The sequence below is a fragment of the Sciurus vulgaris genome (genome assembly GCF_902686455.1).
Source record: "Sciurus vulgaris genome assembly, chromosome: 3".
In the NCBI taxonomy this organism is placed as follows: domain Eukaryota; kingdom Metazoa; phylum Chordata; class Mammalia; order Rodentia; family Sciuridae; genus Sciurus; species Sciurus vulgaris.
In genome coordinates, this window is record NC_136463.1 from 5,170,986 (window position 1) to 5,186,321 (window position 15,336).

The window sequence follows — 15,336 nt, forward strand, 5'->3', positions numbered from 1 at the left end:
TGGCCCACTGGCCCACTCCTTGGGGGTGGCCAGCAGGCTTGGCCTGATGGGCTGCCCCCGCCCACTGCAGGTCTGATCCTGGTGAATGAGCCATACTACAACGAAGCTGGCTTCGACAGTGACCGGGGCCTGCAGGAAGGCTACGAGAACAGCCGCTGCTACAATGAGATGGCGCTGATCCGGGTGGTGCAGTCCATGACCCAGTTGGTACGGCGGCCGCCAGAGGTCTTCGAGCAGGAGATCCGGCAGCACTTCAGCACTGGCGGCTGGCGGCTTGTGAACCGCATGGAGTCCTGGCTGGAAACCCACGCCCTGCTGGAGAGGGCCCAGGCACTGCCCAATGGCATCCCCAAGGACAGTGGCTCACCAGAGCCTCCTGCTGCAGCTGAGCTCTCAGACTCCGGCCGTGAAGAACCTGAGGATGCTGGGCTGGCCCCCGGAGAGGCCTCTCAAGGCTCAGACTCGGAGGGTGGAGCCCAGTGCCCTGCCTCGACTAGCAGGGACCGCACAGACCAGGCCTCGGAGTCAGCGCCCGACGCGTCAGTGCCACCCAGTGTCAAACCAAAGAAGCGGAGGAAGAGCTACCGGAGCTTCTTGCCTGAGAAGAGTGGCTACCCTGACATCGGCTTCCCACTCTTCCCGCTCTCTAAGGGTTTCATCAAGAGCATCAGGGGCGTCCTGGCGCAGTTCCGGGCTGCCCTGCTGGAAGCAGGCATGCCTGAGCGCACAGAGGACAAGTAGCCGCCAGCCCCGGGAAAGGAGCATCACCGTGGGAGAGGCCAGCTGCTGCCTGCTCACTCCCCCCCCCGAACCTCCCCTCCTCCTCTCTCCTTCCATCCCCAGTGCGAGCCCCCCAACCCTCTTCTCCCCAAGGCAAGTTTGATGCTGAAGTGTAAGAAGTGTCCCGAAATGCTGCGTTTCTATTCCGAAGCGATAAATGGGCAGGTCCCCTGTGGCAAAGAAAATCGGAACCTTGTTGCGATTTTCCACTTATTGCCCAGGCAGAATGTCCCGGTACTTGCTCCCTTGCTGTCCCCTTCTCAGGTCAGAGGCGGGGTGTTCTGGGGCTCGGGGACCCTGCAGCAGGGCAGGAGAGTGGATGTGCCTTGCATGAAGTGTGGGCTGCTCCTGCAATGTCCCCGGTCCCTTTCAACCTCTTCAGTTGGACTGTAGCCTCCCCATGTCCCAGACCCTCCTGCTGCCTCCACCACTGGATGTGCCCCTAGTCCCCTAGCGTCGACTATCCCATGGGAGCTGTAGCGCTGTTGCTGATGCCCAGCTCGGCCCATTTGCCACATTATAGCCTTTAGGCCTGTTGAACTTGCTCTCTAAGAGAGGTTGGGACCGGGCTAGGTTCAGGGGGATGCCCGGGAGAGGCGGTAGTCTCACGCACCAACGTGGAGTTGGGGACAGGGAGCTGATGGGGAACAAACTGCTGTAGGTGCCTTGTGCTTTCTGTCCGTGGCTGGTGGGGCAACAGCAGCTCGGGCCCAGGACCCACCTGTGGGCACTGCGGTAGGCGCCTGCTGGCCTTCCAGCCTCACCTCTGGCGAGGGAACAGGAGCTGCAGGGCAGGCGCGAAGGCCTCTCCCCATCCCGTGGCACAGGCCTCTCTGGGATGAGGGCTAGGCCTCCGTCGGCCTCGTTGACGAACTCTGCAGGCTCATCCAGAGAGGAAGGGAGGCGGCAGCAGCGCCCAGTGCTCTCCTGAGACAGGCCCAGAGGTTTACAAGTTTTCTAAGCTTTTGATAATGTGAAGCTCCAGGTTAAGAGGATGCTGTTGAGCACACTGCAGCTATATGTAATTTCTGGTGTATGTATGTAATATTTAAGGTTGGAGAAAACAAATCTCAAAAGCAAAGATATTAACTCTTATTAGAAAAAAAAGACAAAAAAAAAAAAAAAAAAAAGCCAAAGCATGATGCGTCTTGTCAGCCTTAAGTGGGCTCCACACCTGTGCTGTGCGAGGACCACCCAGGCAGCAGAGCCACGGGAAGAGCGGAGCTGGACCACACGCGTGGCCTCACTGGGCATCCTCAGAACATCCGAGTGCCTGGTGGGGCTGCGCCTCGGAGTCGTGTGGAGATGTGAATGCCTACTGCTTACAATATCTGTATAAAGTGCTGTGTGATTAAACTTTTTTTTACTTGCATTTTTTTTTTTTTTTTTGTTTGTTTGGCTCATTAACAAGACAAGGTGACACCATTAAACCTGCCTCTGCCATTCATCTGAGCTCCATTGCCTTTCTTGCCTTTCTTCCTCCCGCCAATGCTCCTCACACACTGCCTCCCTGGAGGGAAGGGTGTGGCAGCAGGGCCTGGCTTCCCTCTGCCTGAAGGCTGGTGGCCTCCCCAGTGGTAGGAGCCAGAGGCTGGGAGGCGGGGCCTATTCAGTGCCTTGGGGCTGGGCTCCATTCCTGGCCTGCATGGCATTCCTCAAGAGCCAGTTCTCAGCAGTGTCTGCCTCTGCAGAGCTGTGGTCCCAGCAGCCTACAACTGGCCCCTTCAGCTATTTCCAGTTCGGGGAGAGCTGACATCACAGCATCTGTCAGCAAGCAGGTATCATCCTCCTGGGCTGCAAGCCAAAATGGTTGCCCAGTTGGGAGATTGGCATCTGCTCCTCCCTGCTTCTTCCTTTTAACTCCTGCCCAGCTCCTGCAGGAGGAGCAGTGGGGAAGGGCTGCCAAGTGAGCCTGGTAGGCTAAGCACCCTCGGGTGCCTTCTGAAAGCTGCCTTGCTCCCTGTGGTTTCCCCAATGTCTTTAACAAGACCGTTTCCTTTCCTGTTCAACCCACACAGGGATCCAGCCACATTTGCTGACCAGCTGGCTGTGTGGCCCACAGCCAGAGGCAGGAACGAGGAGTCTCCATCTTTCCAGTTGTGAGGTCAGGTGATCTGCAAGCTCCAAGGCTGAAGGTGCTCTCCTGTGTGCCCATCGCCAAGGTGGCTGTGCCATGCACTGTCCATTAGGCAGCGTTAACATTGAATTCTGTAGCCTTGACTGGAGCAAGATCCCATTCCCTCCCTAGTCCCCAGGACAGTATCAGCAGGCTGGGAATGTCACTTTTATTTGAGTTTAATCATGGGACAGCTTCCAGACAGAAGTACCTTCCACAGACAACTGGCCCAGCCAGCAGGGCTCCTGCCCATGGCCTTGTTCTGACCTCTGGTGGGTAGAACCTGAACTCCCAAAACTTAACCTCTACCACCTTCCTACCCTTTTCCAGAGGAGGCCCCATCAGCTCCAAAAGCTGTGGACAGGTCCCTCTGTCCTGGGGGAAGGACAGGGTCCCAAGCTCAGCCTACACACAGTAGACAAAGGCACAGCAGGCCCATGGGTCATAAAGGCTCCCCTGGAGGTGGCATCTGCTGGGATTCCTGGCTAGGTGGGGGACCCCTGCAGCCACCACTGACCATCCAGAAGTAGTCTGGATGCACTTGGCCCTGCACAGCCTCACTGACCATCAACTCCCCATCCACAGCAAACACACCCCTCCCATCCTTAGGCTCCAGGCGGAAGGCGACCACGGGCACATGCACCAAGTAGGGGCAGTCATACTCCATGTGCTTGCCCTTCTCCATGGCCAGGAAGAGGCGCAGCAGCATGGCCCTGGACACCCCTGCTCGCACGTAGAACAGATGCATAACACCAGCTGCACAGCGGCCCATGGGCGCAGCGAACATCTCACTGCCCAGGTGGGTGTGCAGCAGCGCCAGCACCAATACAAAGTCCTGGTGGGGTACAACTGTCCAGTGAGAGGGCACTGGCTCCTCCAGAGGAACAAGGTATGCGTCCACAGGGCCCTGCTGCATTGGAGCAGGGGAGCTGGGCATTTTAGAGACGGCGCTTCCTGCGGGGAGGTATGCCAGTTGCCCTCGGTAGGTGCGCAGGGCTGCCAGGCGCAGGAAGGTCCCCAGAGTGAAGCGCATCTCCCCCAAGCGCCGATACTTCTCACTTTCCAGGTCCACGTCAGCAATGAAGCCCCAGGCCAGGCTGAGCACAGAGAAGAGGCGCAGGCCCGAGGCGGTGTGCAAGGACAGCAGGTTCATAGGCGACAGGAGCCGCTGGCACAGCAGCTGCGTGCAGTTGGTCAGGAGGTCCTCATTAGTCACCTGCTCATAGCTGCAGGGGAAAAGGTCTGATGGGGCAGGGGAGGAGCCCCATGCATCCTCCCCTTCCTCCTCCTCCCTTTCGCTTGCAGGCAAAGCAACATGTACTCCCTAGGGAGTTAGCAGGGGCAGTACAGAGAACAGGTGGGCCGGCCAGGAACAGGCCCCAGAACTGAGAGCCAGCCTCTGGAGGGATAAGGTGAAGTGGAATTTACTCCTACATTCGGGAACTCAGAAAACCTGACACCCAGGGGAAATGGAGACCCACTCTGGCCCTGGGTTCTCACCCAGCATAGTGGTTCAAGGAGGCTGCCAGAGCATTGCCAGACCCTGCTGGGAGGCTACACAAGGGTTTCTGGATGGCGGTCTCCCAGTCCGGCCGCTCCATGAGTCCATTCACCACCTGTTGGAGCATGACTCCTCAGCCCTGGAAGCCCCACCGGACCCATGTCCCAGCCCCGGGCCAGCCTCTGGAGCAGGCCTCACCTCATGCATCAGCCCATCCCCAGACATGACCACCAGAGCATCCCAGCGGCCCAGCTCCTCCGCCCGCACCAGTTCCCGCGCGTGGTTCCTCCTCTCTGTAGGAGACATGCAGTTCTCAGGGCTGGCTCTGGCAGGCGACGCTCCCTGCACCTCCGCCAGTGTGGAGGAAGACTCACCAGTGAGCATCAGCATGAAGGAGACTTCGGCCTGGGCCAGAAGGGGCTGCACGAGGCTCTGGAAGAGCTGCAGGGCCTTGCCCTTGCCGCCGCGCGGGTTCAGCAGCACCAGCACACGGCAAGGCCGGGGGAGCAGGCCCCCGGGGCCTCCCACTACAAAAACAAACCCGAGAAGGCCGCGTCCCCAACCGGCCACTAGGGGGCCGAGAAGAGCAACAAGGGCACCGGGGTGGAAACGCAGCGCCGGCAATACCCGGCTACTTAACCCAGTAAAGCCCAACGAGAGGACACGATCTCCCGAGAGGAGGTCCGGGGTGGGGCGCGCACTCCTGATTCCCCTCTCCTTGACTCAGGCCCGGTCGGCTTCCGGTCTCGTGGGGGAAACTATTTCTCTCCAGAGTCCCCAAACCCTCTCTTTCGGAGTTCCAATATTATTGGCGAGGGAGAGAGGATCCCCTACAGCTCTTTCCAACCAGACCCCCACAAACCTGGATCCATAGCCTCGTCCGGCGGCTCCAGCCGCCAGGGGGTCCCCGGCGCTCTTGCGGCGCTGCCCCCGGTGACCGCGGCTCGTGCTTTCAGCTCCTTATCGGTGCTGCCCAGGAGGGCGTCGCGGGGCTGGCTGTGGGGCTCGCCCTCCCCGCCCGGAGCCGGGGCCGTGGGGGTAACCGCGTCATTCCCTGCAGCGGCCAGATCTGCGGGGAAAGAGGAGACAGAGCTGGAGGAGTGAGTCCAGGGCAGCAGCTCCTTGTGCGGGAGGCGGCGCCCACCTAGATCCCGGGACCACGCTCCTGGATCGCTATAAGCCCCTGGAGTCCAGGACCTAGCTTTCTGGAAGTCCAGAGAGCCGACGTCCGATGCCACCAACTGAGTCCCCAATACCCCGAGGAAAAGGGTCTCTTCCCGGAGGCATTCCTCTCTGGGGCTTTGCGTTCCGGCCCGAGGGATGAGTCAGAGCCCCACGGCTCTCTCCGTCGGACTAGCTTCTCACCCTGTGGGGCTGCCAGGGAGAGGGGAGTCCAGTTGCGCAAAAATCCCAGAACTTGAGCAGACATCGCGAGGCACGAAGTGCTGAGCGAGGATCCCAGTCTCAGCCGGGTCACCGCGTCCCCTGCCCCGAGTTTCAGAGAAGCTGGGGCCTCGGCACGCCTCCGAGAGCTCTGCTCCGCCGCGTTGCGCGCTGCGTTCGTGCGAGCAGCCTTCGTCGCGCAAGAGCCGAGCCCGAGCTGAGCCGACAGCTACCGCCTGCCTTGCCGGAGCGCGAGTGGGCACAGGGTCTCGCGGTGCGTGGCCCAGTTCCCCGGGGCCTCGCGAGGGCGGGCCGCCCAGGAGCTACCAGCCACGGGAGGGCAGGGCGGGCGGCCCTACCCAGTCGGTCTGGTTTGCTGGGGAGGCGACAGTGCCGTGCCCTATAGTGGCCTGGGGCGGAACGAAGCTTGTTCTGGGCTCAGCCCCGCAACTGAGTGACAACTGAAGCGCCAGGCTGGCACAGACTCCCGGGTCTCGCTGCCTCTGGCCTCAAACTTTTCGCTCAACTTCATCGCGCGGCGCCACGGAGCTGGGAGGGCTCTCCGTTTGGGCGCCCGGCCTAACCACGCCCCGCGTTGCCCCAGCTAGCGGAGGTGGAACTCAAGCTCCGTGTGGATCCCGGCCCCGGCTCGGGGCCCCACCGCACCGCCCCCAGCTCTCCCGCACCCACCGCTCGGCCACGCTCAGGTTCTCGGCCGAATCCTGGGAAGCGGATGCGCACTCCCGCCGCTCATAGTAGCGCCGCCGAGGGACTGGAGGATCACTAGGAGAGGCGTGGACACAGCGTCCCTGGCGCGCGAAGGTGAGCTCGCCGCACAGGCGAGATGCAAGCCCCGCGCGTACTCGTCTGGGTGCCAGAAGTTTGAGTGTGCACCGGGCGCATGCGGCTTTGCGCTCTGGGACGAACCTAGACTGCGCCTGGAAGCCCCGCGAGCTACCCGCAGACCTATCCACGTTGCTCGAAGCCAGGATGCCGTGCCCTCTTTGCGCGCCCTTGCCTAGCCCACCCGGAATTCCAAGTCCGGTCCCAGCCTGGCGCCCATTGTTCCGAGCTGGGACATCTCACCAGCCACCCGCGGGCTCTTTTCTTCCTTCCCACGTCTCCCGCGGAGGGCTATTTTTAGCTTCCTGACTGCCGCTGGGCCACCCAGCCACAGCGAGCCCAAAGCCGCCTGGCGTGCCGTCCCGAGTAGATAGGGACTGGCCTTGACGGCTCCGCGTCAGAGTACGCGGTCAGGAGGAGGGAGCTTTGTCAGCAACCCCAAAAGTTGGAACCTTTCCCTGGGAACACCATCGAAGCTCACCTGGGCCAGAGAAGCTGCCCGCAGCGAGCAGTTCAGGTCCACGTTCCCCGCCCGCTGGAGAGGAGCCTGGCAGTGTGGAGGGCCTAGGGGTCCAGATCGCGATGGAGAGGCAAGCTTGGAGGGCGTGTCCCCGCCGCCCCCGCCCCTCCCGCTTCCTCCGCTGGAAGACGCAAACGCGCCGGGGAGTTTCTGCTTCAATTGGCAAACCCGCACGCGTCTGTCAGTGTCTAATGTATTTCGCGGCAAGTGACCTGAACGTGTCCGTGAACGGCTCGAATTAAATCTCTGGAAGGTCATTGGCGGAGACTGGGAGGAAGACGTTGCCAAAGCCGAACTGATGACCTGACCAGGTAGGGCCACACTTGGGAGGGGGACCCACAGGAAACTCAGTCCAGGCCCTGGCTGCGGAGAACCCACGTTCCCTCGCCGGCCCCCAGCCGACCCACACACACCTCTCTTCTATAGCTTCTTAAAGTCGAGAAGAGGCTGGCCCAGGAGGAAAGCAGAGCCAATTAGCAGGGTGGCTCCCTGAATTCGGGCACTCCTCGGTGGTGTCTTCTCTTCCAGAGGACCCCACAACCAGACCCCTCTTCCCAACACCTGGGGGTCCCCGGGCGGGGCACCCAGGATGGGACTCGCGCTCCTGGAACCCGCGGCTCCGCACGGTCCTGGCAGTGTGCGCTTCCTCCCTGCGCTGTCCGGGTGCAGCCCGGGCCCGGTCCTGGGCGTCCCGAGAGCGTTCTGAGAAGGTGACTCAGCGACGCGTTCACGGGTGGAGAAACTCCGGGAAACAAGAACCAGGGGGAAGGAGCAGGGGCGTCATTACTCACTCCCAACGCCGCGACGCGCATCCGCGGAGATTGAGTCCTGCACCCCGGTCCCCCTACGCCGCCACCCCTGGAATCCCGCTCAGGCGGGGGAGGGCAGCGCTGCAGCCGCAGTGCCGCGGTCATGCGCCGCAGGAATGCGAGCACGGGCTGGAGGAGGGTCTCCGCTCGCGAGCCGGGAGCCAGGTCTGCCCGCTACTCCCTTCTCCCCTCTTTTTCCCTCCCCTGTCCTCCAGGGGCCGTTAGGGTTCAGGTCCGGACTTTGGCGCCTAGATGACCAGGGTAGGAAGCTGTGCTCGCGAGATCTCAACCTTGGAACGGACCTGCTGCGGAGACCGGCGGGGCAGTCCCCCCTCCAGCTTCCTGGCTCAGAAGAACATTTCTATCAGGCCTGACAAGCCGCAGTTGTTAGCAGCTGAAGAGGGGAAACTGAGGCACGAGGAGGGGAAGACCTGGCTGTGCGTGAATTCTTAGTTATAAAACCCGCCTGGAAAAGGACCTCCCTTTTCCTCTCGGGCCCCAGGCTGGAACCCCTGGGTCCTAGGGCTGGCGAGAAGGGGCTGCAATTGACTGGAAACAGCTGGCGTTGCAAGGGGGAGGCAGCGCAGCCTGCTGGGCTCTTTATCCCTCCCGCCTTCTGAGGGCCCAGTGGGAGGGAGGCAAAGGGCAAAGCCCTCTGGCCCTGGTGCCAGTCTGCACAATGATTCCTCTGTCCTCCTTGGGCCTCCCCGCCCCAAGTCCTCCACTCTGCCCCGTCTCATTCTTGTCATTCACCTCCCCCCATCTCAGTGCCTCTTCCAGACCCCTTTCCCTTTCTGCCTGTCTGAAGAACTTCATCCCATCTCCAGAAACTCACCCATCCACATTCCTGGCCCAAGAGACAGGATTGGACAGAAACAAGAAGCATTCTGCTCTTGCCCCTTGGGGGAACTGAAACTTTGGAAGTTTACTCAAGCAACCAAACCCTTTTCCAACAGAGCTGAGTAGCAAACCCCCAGCCCTGCCCCCAGCCTAGGAGGCCAGGCCGGGATAGGCTGGTGGCCTCCCGCTGCCCAACTTTCCCCGGATATTGGTCTGGTGGACTGCTTGCTGCAGAGCCGCCCTAGAAACCCAGCCTTCACAGAGTCTCCAAAAGAGGAAACAGCCCCAAGCCCTGCCCAGGCTTCACCCCGCAGGTTCTGATGAAACAACCAGTTACTGTGTTCAGCAGGGCCCACCATGCACCTGGCATCAGGCTTGGGCCAGCCAGGGGGTCTGACTTGATTGCCAATGTAGGACTGGCCTCACAGGTATTACCTGTCTCACAGGTGTGAAAGGAATTGTTTTGCTCTCTCCCTCAGCCTCCCCCTCCTGTGGGCAGCCTCCCTAGGGAGACACACCTGCTGGAACCCCACACTCATGCTTTTTTAAGAGGAAAAAAAGCAGGCATTCACTAGGCCAGGTGGTACATGACTTGCTTTTATTAGGAGAGGATTCCTGTTATCTCACCCTTCCCTAAGGCTCCCTTCCCTGGGTGAGTGCAGCTACCCAATTGCAGGGCCTCCAGGCCTCTCTTAGGCTCAGGTTCTTGCCCTTTTTATAGTAGTTTATTGCCAGGAAGGTTGGAAGGGAAGGGAGGTGTCCAGTTCGGCAAATTCTTTTTAAGACTTGTGTTTTAGGACCACCCTAGATATGGCTTTCCATTCTGTTTCCTAGATATTCTTTCCAAGTTGACCATGCCCACCCAGTGTTGGTGTCACATGCCACTTGTGGAGGATCTGGAGGAGCAGACTGGCCACACGGGATTCCTGGCTGCTTGCTGGAGTGTGGGCTTTGCCTTGGTTTCTGTTTGTGTGGTGGTGTGACTACTCTGGTTGTGTGTGGGGCAACTCTAGCTTCAAGCCTTGGGTGGTCTTCTCCTCATGGACGTCCTTGCTGAGGCTGGGGACCTGGTCTGTGCTGGGCTTTTGGGCTCTGCCTCCCACACGCCCTCATCTTCAGGCTTGGGGACCCTGACTGCAATTCAGGGTCTTCAGCTTGCACCCACTGTGCTCATACCCACGGTTGTTTTAGCTGCCTGCCAGCGTCTGGAGGCATCTGCATCTGTTTCCTGGTGGCTCAGACAGAAATTTACTGGCTTGGCTCAAAGGCGTCAGCAGGGTTGGTTCTTTGGAGTCTCTGCGGGAGATTCTGTCCGGTGTCTCTCCTGGCTTCTGGTGGTTTTTGCTGGCACTCTTTGATGTTCCTTGTCTCATCTCTACACCACCCTGATTTTCACCCTCATCTTCACGTGGCATCTTCCCTGTGAAAGAGTTGGCTGAGATTTGTTTGTCTGTGTGTGTGCGCGCGTGCGCGCGCACTCACTCACTCAGTGCTGGGGATAGACCCTCGGGCTCTGCCAAACCGAGCTCAACCCCCAGCCCAAGATTCATTGTCTAGATTTAGATGTGCTCTGCATTATTTTCTAAGGGCATGTTCTCCCTCAAATGTAAGTGACTGGGAGGGAAAATCAATAAGTTGGAAGGACCCTTATGTGAACCAATGTTTCAGATTTTCTTTTTTGTTTTTTTAAATATTGCAGTACAGGGGATTGAACCCACAGTGATCTAACGCTGAGTTACATCCCAGCCTTTAAAAAATTTTTTTCAGGTTGAGATAGGATCTCACTAAGTTACCCAGGCTGGCCTTGAGCTTGTGATCTTCCTGCCTTAGCCTCCTGCCTCAGCCTCCCCAGTAGCTGGGATTACTGGCATGCACCACTGTGCCTGGCTTCATGTAACAACACTAGGGGGTCTTGAAAGAGGAAAATCCTAGGCGCTGTGCATGCTTCTGTAGGTACCGGAGGAAGGCCGGGTGTGGAAGCCAGGCCTGCCCTCCTCTCAGCGCTGCTAGGGTGCAGTCTGCTGGGAGGAGTTTATATCAGTTGACAGCCCGGCTCCCACACTGTCCCAGCTACCTTGACCTTCAGATCCTGGCTCCTACCTTGGCTTATGGCAACCTCAGTTTCCGGAGCAGATGGGTTTGTTCCCCAGGCCTTGGAAGAACAAAGCTGAGTTTTGTGTTGAATGGTGCACTAGGTTCCTATTACTGCACAGATTTGTCTTGTTTCCAGAGGTCGGAAGTCCACAGTGGACTTGTAGGACTGTGTAGCCCGGCCTTTTCTCCTAGGAGCCACCTGTGTTCCTCGGTTCAGGGCCCTTCCTTCACCTGGAAAACCTGCAGCATCTCAGCATCAGATCTTATCTCTAGCTTCTGTTTCAGCCCTTAAGTCTTCTCTCACTCTGGCCTGCCTTTGTTACTGTAAGGTCCCTGAGATTACATTGGCTCCACCCAGATGGCATACGATAATCTCCCATCTCAAGATCTTTAATCACATTTGGATTGTCCCTTTTGCTATATAAGGTCACATGTTCATTCATGGATTCTAGGGATTGTGACAGGGATACCTTTAGAGATCATGACTTTGCCAACCACAGATGGATAGGTAAATAGTCCAGAAACTGTGTCTTTACTTGGTTCCAAAACCTTCTTTTCCAGCTCCTCCTCCCTTCCCCAGCTGTACCCAAGTGAACACAAACCAGGATCTTGCTTTCCCAAAAATAAGCATATCCTGATTTGGCTAAAAACACCCTTTTTGGGATCAAGACGTGATTCTCTAGACTTTGTGGTCTTTGACTCATCTAGCACAAAGAAAATTGGTTTCCATTTTTTGAAATGACCCAAGAGGGAGAAATTGGCATCTTTGCTAAACAAAGTAATTACAGCATTGCAAAACCCCAACTCTTCACCTGGGGAGGTGTTGGAAACAGACCAGCCCATCCATTTGCAGCCTGGCAGAACTCCCCACACTGCTTTGCAGGAAGGACTTGCCCCCAGGCACAGCCCCTGGGCAACAACAAAAGTGTGTGGCCCTCCCAGCTCCTGTCATGTGACCTGGCAGTCCAGCTGCTTCTCTCCTCTGTGGCAAGGCTGGACCAGGCCAGCCACACTGACACTCCTGCCCCAGGGAAGAGTCACTCATTGGGAGCATTCCCTGGGCTCCTGCTGACATCAGTTCCCCTTCAGGCCCAAAGTGGGCTCTGGCCTGGCTTTTCCTGTCCAACCCCACATCCTGAATACTGTGCCCAGGGTACAGCCAAGTCCCAGTCCACCACCTCTGCCTGTTGCTCCCTTGCTCAGCTATCATGGGACCCTGGTGGAAAGACCTCACCTCCCAGGGAGGAGAAGCCCAAAGGCTGTGTCACAGCACCTTGGCAGTCATGCAAAGAAAAGCAAAGCTGCTTTTATCTCAGCAGCCTAGCCCTGCTCATGGAGGCGGGGGATGGGTGTGCACAGTTTTCCTGGGGCTTTTTGTTTTGGAATGTTTTCCACTTGCACATCTCAGAAGCTAAAATGTGTCCTTGGGTGGTTCCCAAAGCAAACAGAGCAGGTTGGATGTGGGCCCGGGCCAGGAAGTGCCTTTGCCTAATGGTCTGGGGCTGTTTCCACCCACCTGAGGGGGGACCCACACCTGCACTGAGGGACAGTGAAGTCCCTTCTCATCCTGTTCCCAGACAGCAGAGGGGTCTTTGGGGACACCCTCCTGGTGGCCATCCCGGAGTATACCTGTCTCCTCTTTTACACAAACAAGCAGCCTCTCAGGCTTCCTCAAACCCAATTAGTGGGGGCAAGCAAGGGATGGATGCCCTATTTCACCAAGCTGGGAAGAGACTTGGAGCCTGGAGCGTTCCTCATGCTCATTATCCACATCCCGAAAATAGAAATTCCCCTTCCCTGGAGGCTCATCTCCTGAAGGTCAAGCCCTTCGATTCTTTCCAGGCACAAGCCTGGCTACTGAAGTAATGATTATGCGGGATGCTGGACAGCTGGGGCCAGGGAGCCGCGCTCTGGACAGGATGCCTTTGCCTGATTCCACAGGCGCGGGCGGCCCCCGGGGCCTTTGTGCAGATGGGGAGCCATGCTGACGATCTGACAGGATAGCCTCTCCAACAGCAGAGTGGCTTGTTCTTGTCGCTCATTTCCTTAAAGTCCTGATCACAGCAACAGGACTGTCATGTTGAGAATGAGCTAAGATGTCATTTCTCCTTCGAGGCACCATCAGAGGATCCCAGCAGCCCCCTCTGACACCCTGGTTTCAAAACTAAATGGGAAAAAAAAAAAAAAAAAAAAACAACTAAATGGGTAACCAGGTGATTACCTGTCTTGGTGCCGAGGATTTTTTTTTTTTTTTAATGTCTGATATTTCAAGACTTGCAGACTATTTAGAACATGAGTGTGTGTGTGTGTGTGTGTGTGTGTGTGTGTGTGTGTGTATCTATATATGAATAAATCAAAATAGAAGGGAACAGAGAATGCTCTAGAGCAACCAGGAGCTTATAGGCCACTGGAATATTGCAGTCAGAAGGGTACTGCCCACAGAAGTCCTCAAACAATGCTCACAGGCTGACCTCCCATGCACATCCTCTGGCAGATGCCACAGGGCCCCCAGGGACAAAGCTGCATCTGGATGCAAAGTGCTGCCACATTCAGTGAGCTCAGGAAGGACACCTTCTGCACCCCACCTCCTCCTGGCCCTGGCGGGGCACAGCAGGCTGGGGGCATCCAGATGGTCCTGATGTAGAGTTAAAAAGACACATCAGTCTTCCTGACTCTGCATGGCCTAGAAAAATCCATAGCATCAGAACTTGGCATTTGCAAACAAGCACGAACCATTTTAGGCTGAGTTCCAAATGCCATGTGACAAGTATCTGTAACTACTTGGTTCTCAGAATGAGAACTTGGAGCTCCTAAGAAGGGAAAACACTCAATAACTGCAAAAGATGATAGCACAGGACCGGATCTGCCTCCCTTCAGCTTGGCAGGCACGAATGTCACTCCCAAGGGGGAGGGCATGTTGAGTCTTCACAGGGGGATCTGCCCTTCAGTTTGTAGCCTTCCGCGGTATAGGAGCCACCCTGGCAAGGAAAGGCTGAGCAGGAGCCTGGAGCCACAGCAACCCCAGGACACTGAAGGGCCAGCCTCTGAGGTCTCAGATGTGTTTAATGAGCTGAGGTCCCTGAGAGCAAGAGCAGGAACCTAGTTCCAGTTCTGCACCAGGACCCTGTGTACTGTGAGCATCCAACAAAGGCTGGCATGTAGACCATGGAAACATGGCAGATACTAAGCCAGCAGTACCAACCAGTCCTTGAGATTTTTTAAAATAAAAGACTTAAGGTTCCTTTAAAGGTTAAACATCCACCCCAGATTTGGTGCCACATGCCTATAGTCCCAGCTACTCTGGAGGCTGAGACAGGAGGATTGTTTGAGCCAGGAGTACAAGGCCAGCCTGGCAACACAGCGAGATCCTGTTTCTTAAACAAAAAGAAAAGAAGAAGAAAAAAGAAAGAAAATTAGAGATATAATTATCATATGACTCAACAATCTACTTCTAGGTATGTACCTGAGAAAAATGAAAACACACGTACACACAAAAACTGGGGCAGAACTGTTCATAGGCAGCATTACTCACAGTGGCCAAATGCTGGAAACAACCCAAATGCCCGTGTGGATGAATGCGTTAACACAATGTAACAAATCCTTACAATGGAATATTATTTGATCATTGTGTTAGCTTTCTGTTACTATCACAAATACCTGAGATAATCAACTTATGTAGAAGAAAAGTTTATTTTGACTCACAGTTTTAGAGGTTTCAGTCCATGATTGGTCAGCCCCTTTGCTTCGGGCCTGTGGTGGCACATCATGATAGGCCATGTTGTGGAGAAAAACCACTGACCTTATGGCCAGGAAGTGAAAGAGAGCAAGAGGAAGGGGCTGGGTCTCCTCCTTATCCCCTGGAGGGCACACCTCAGTGACAGAAAGACCTCCTATCAGGCCCCACTTCTTAAAGGTTCTTCCACCTCCCTGTAGCACCCGGACCCTTGGGGGACACTTACCTAAACCAAAGTGGTTATACAAAGGAATAGAGTCCAGATGTGTGTTACAATGTGGATGAACCTCAAACACATCATGCTAAGGGAAAGAATCCAGATGCAAAAGGCCACCTATTGTGTGCACCCATTTAGATGAAAGGCCCAGAAGGGGCAAATCTTTAAAGACCGAGAGCAGATAGGTGACTGCCAAGGTCAGGGGAGGGGAGTGTGAGTAACTGCCCAGTGGGTGTGGGATTTTATTCTGGGGAAACGCAAATGTTTTGAAATTAGATAAAGGGGACAGTTTCACAACATTAGAAATATGCTTAATGCCACTAAATTATTACTTTAAGATGGTTGATTTTATGTTGTTTTTTAAAAATACTGTTAGTTGTAGATGGACACAATACCTTTATTTAATTTATTTATCTATTTATATGTGGTGCTGAGGATCACACCCAGTGCCTCACACGTGTGAGGCAAGCGCTCCACCACTGAGCCACAATCCCAGCCCC

At 56.6% G+C, this 15,336-nt stretch overlaps 2 protein-coding genes across 6 annotated transcripts in view; one reads left to right on the top strand and one right to left on the bottom strand.

Annotated features, from left to right (window-relative positions):
• Window positions 1–2,152, top strand: part of UBE2O (ubiquitin conjugating enzyme E2 O) — a 61,668-nt gene extending 59,516 nt beyond the window's left edge. For all 3 annotated transcript variants that reach the window (XM_079134679.1, XM_079134681.1, XM_079134680.1), the window contains exon 18: window positions 71–2,152. In XM_079134679.1, the coding sequence (XP_078990805.1) occupies window positions 71–741 (671 nt within the window). In that variant the 3' untranslated portion in view covers window positions 742–2,152. The remainder of the gene's footprint in view (window positions 1–70) is intronic.
• Window positions 2,153–3,049: 897 nt separating this feature from the next.
• Window positions 3,050–10,251, bottom strand: SPHK1 (sphingosine kinase 1). Of its 3 annotated transcripts, none has more exons than XM_079134683.1 (6): window positions 8,788–10,251; window positions 5,260–5,466; window positions 4,772–4,924; window positions 4,596–4,690; window positions 4,397–4,512; window positions 3,050–4,122 (listed from the first exon to the last, which is right to left on the bottom strand). In XM_079134683.1, the coding sequence occupies exons 1-6, from the start codon at window positions 8,795–8,797 to the stop codon at window positions 3,339–3,341; spliced, it is 1,365 nt and encodes a 454-aa protein (XP_078990809.1). In that variant the 5' UTR covers window positions 8,798–10,251; the 3' UTR covers window positions 3,050–3,338. The 3 variants fall into 3 exon arrangements, with proteins under 3 accessions (XP_078990809.1, XP_078990810.1, XP_078990808.1); XM_079134684.1 differs by lacking the exon at window positions 8,788–10,251 and adding an exon at window positions 7,557–7,688; XM_079134682.1 differs by lacking the exon at window positions 8,788–10,251 and adding an exon at window positions 5,763–6,860.
• Window positions 10,252–15,336: the final 5,085 nt, after the last annotated feature.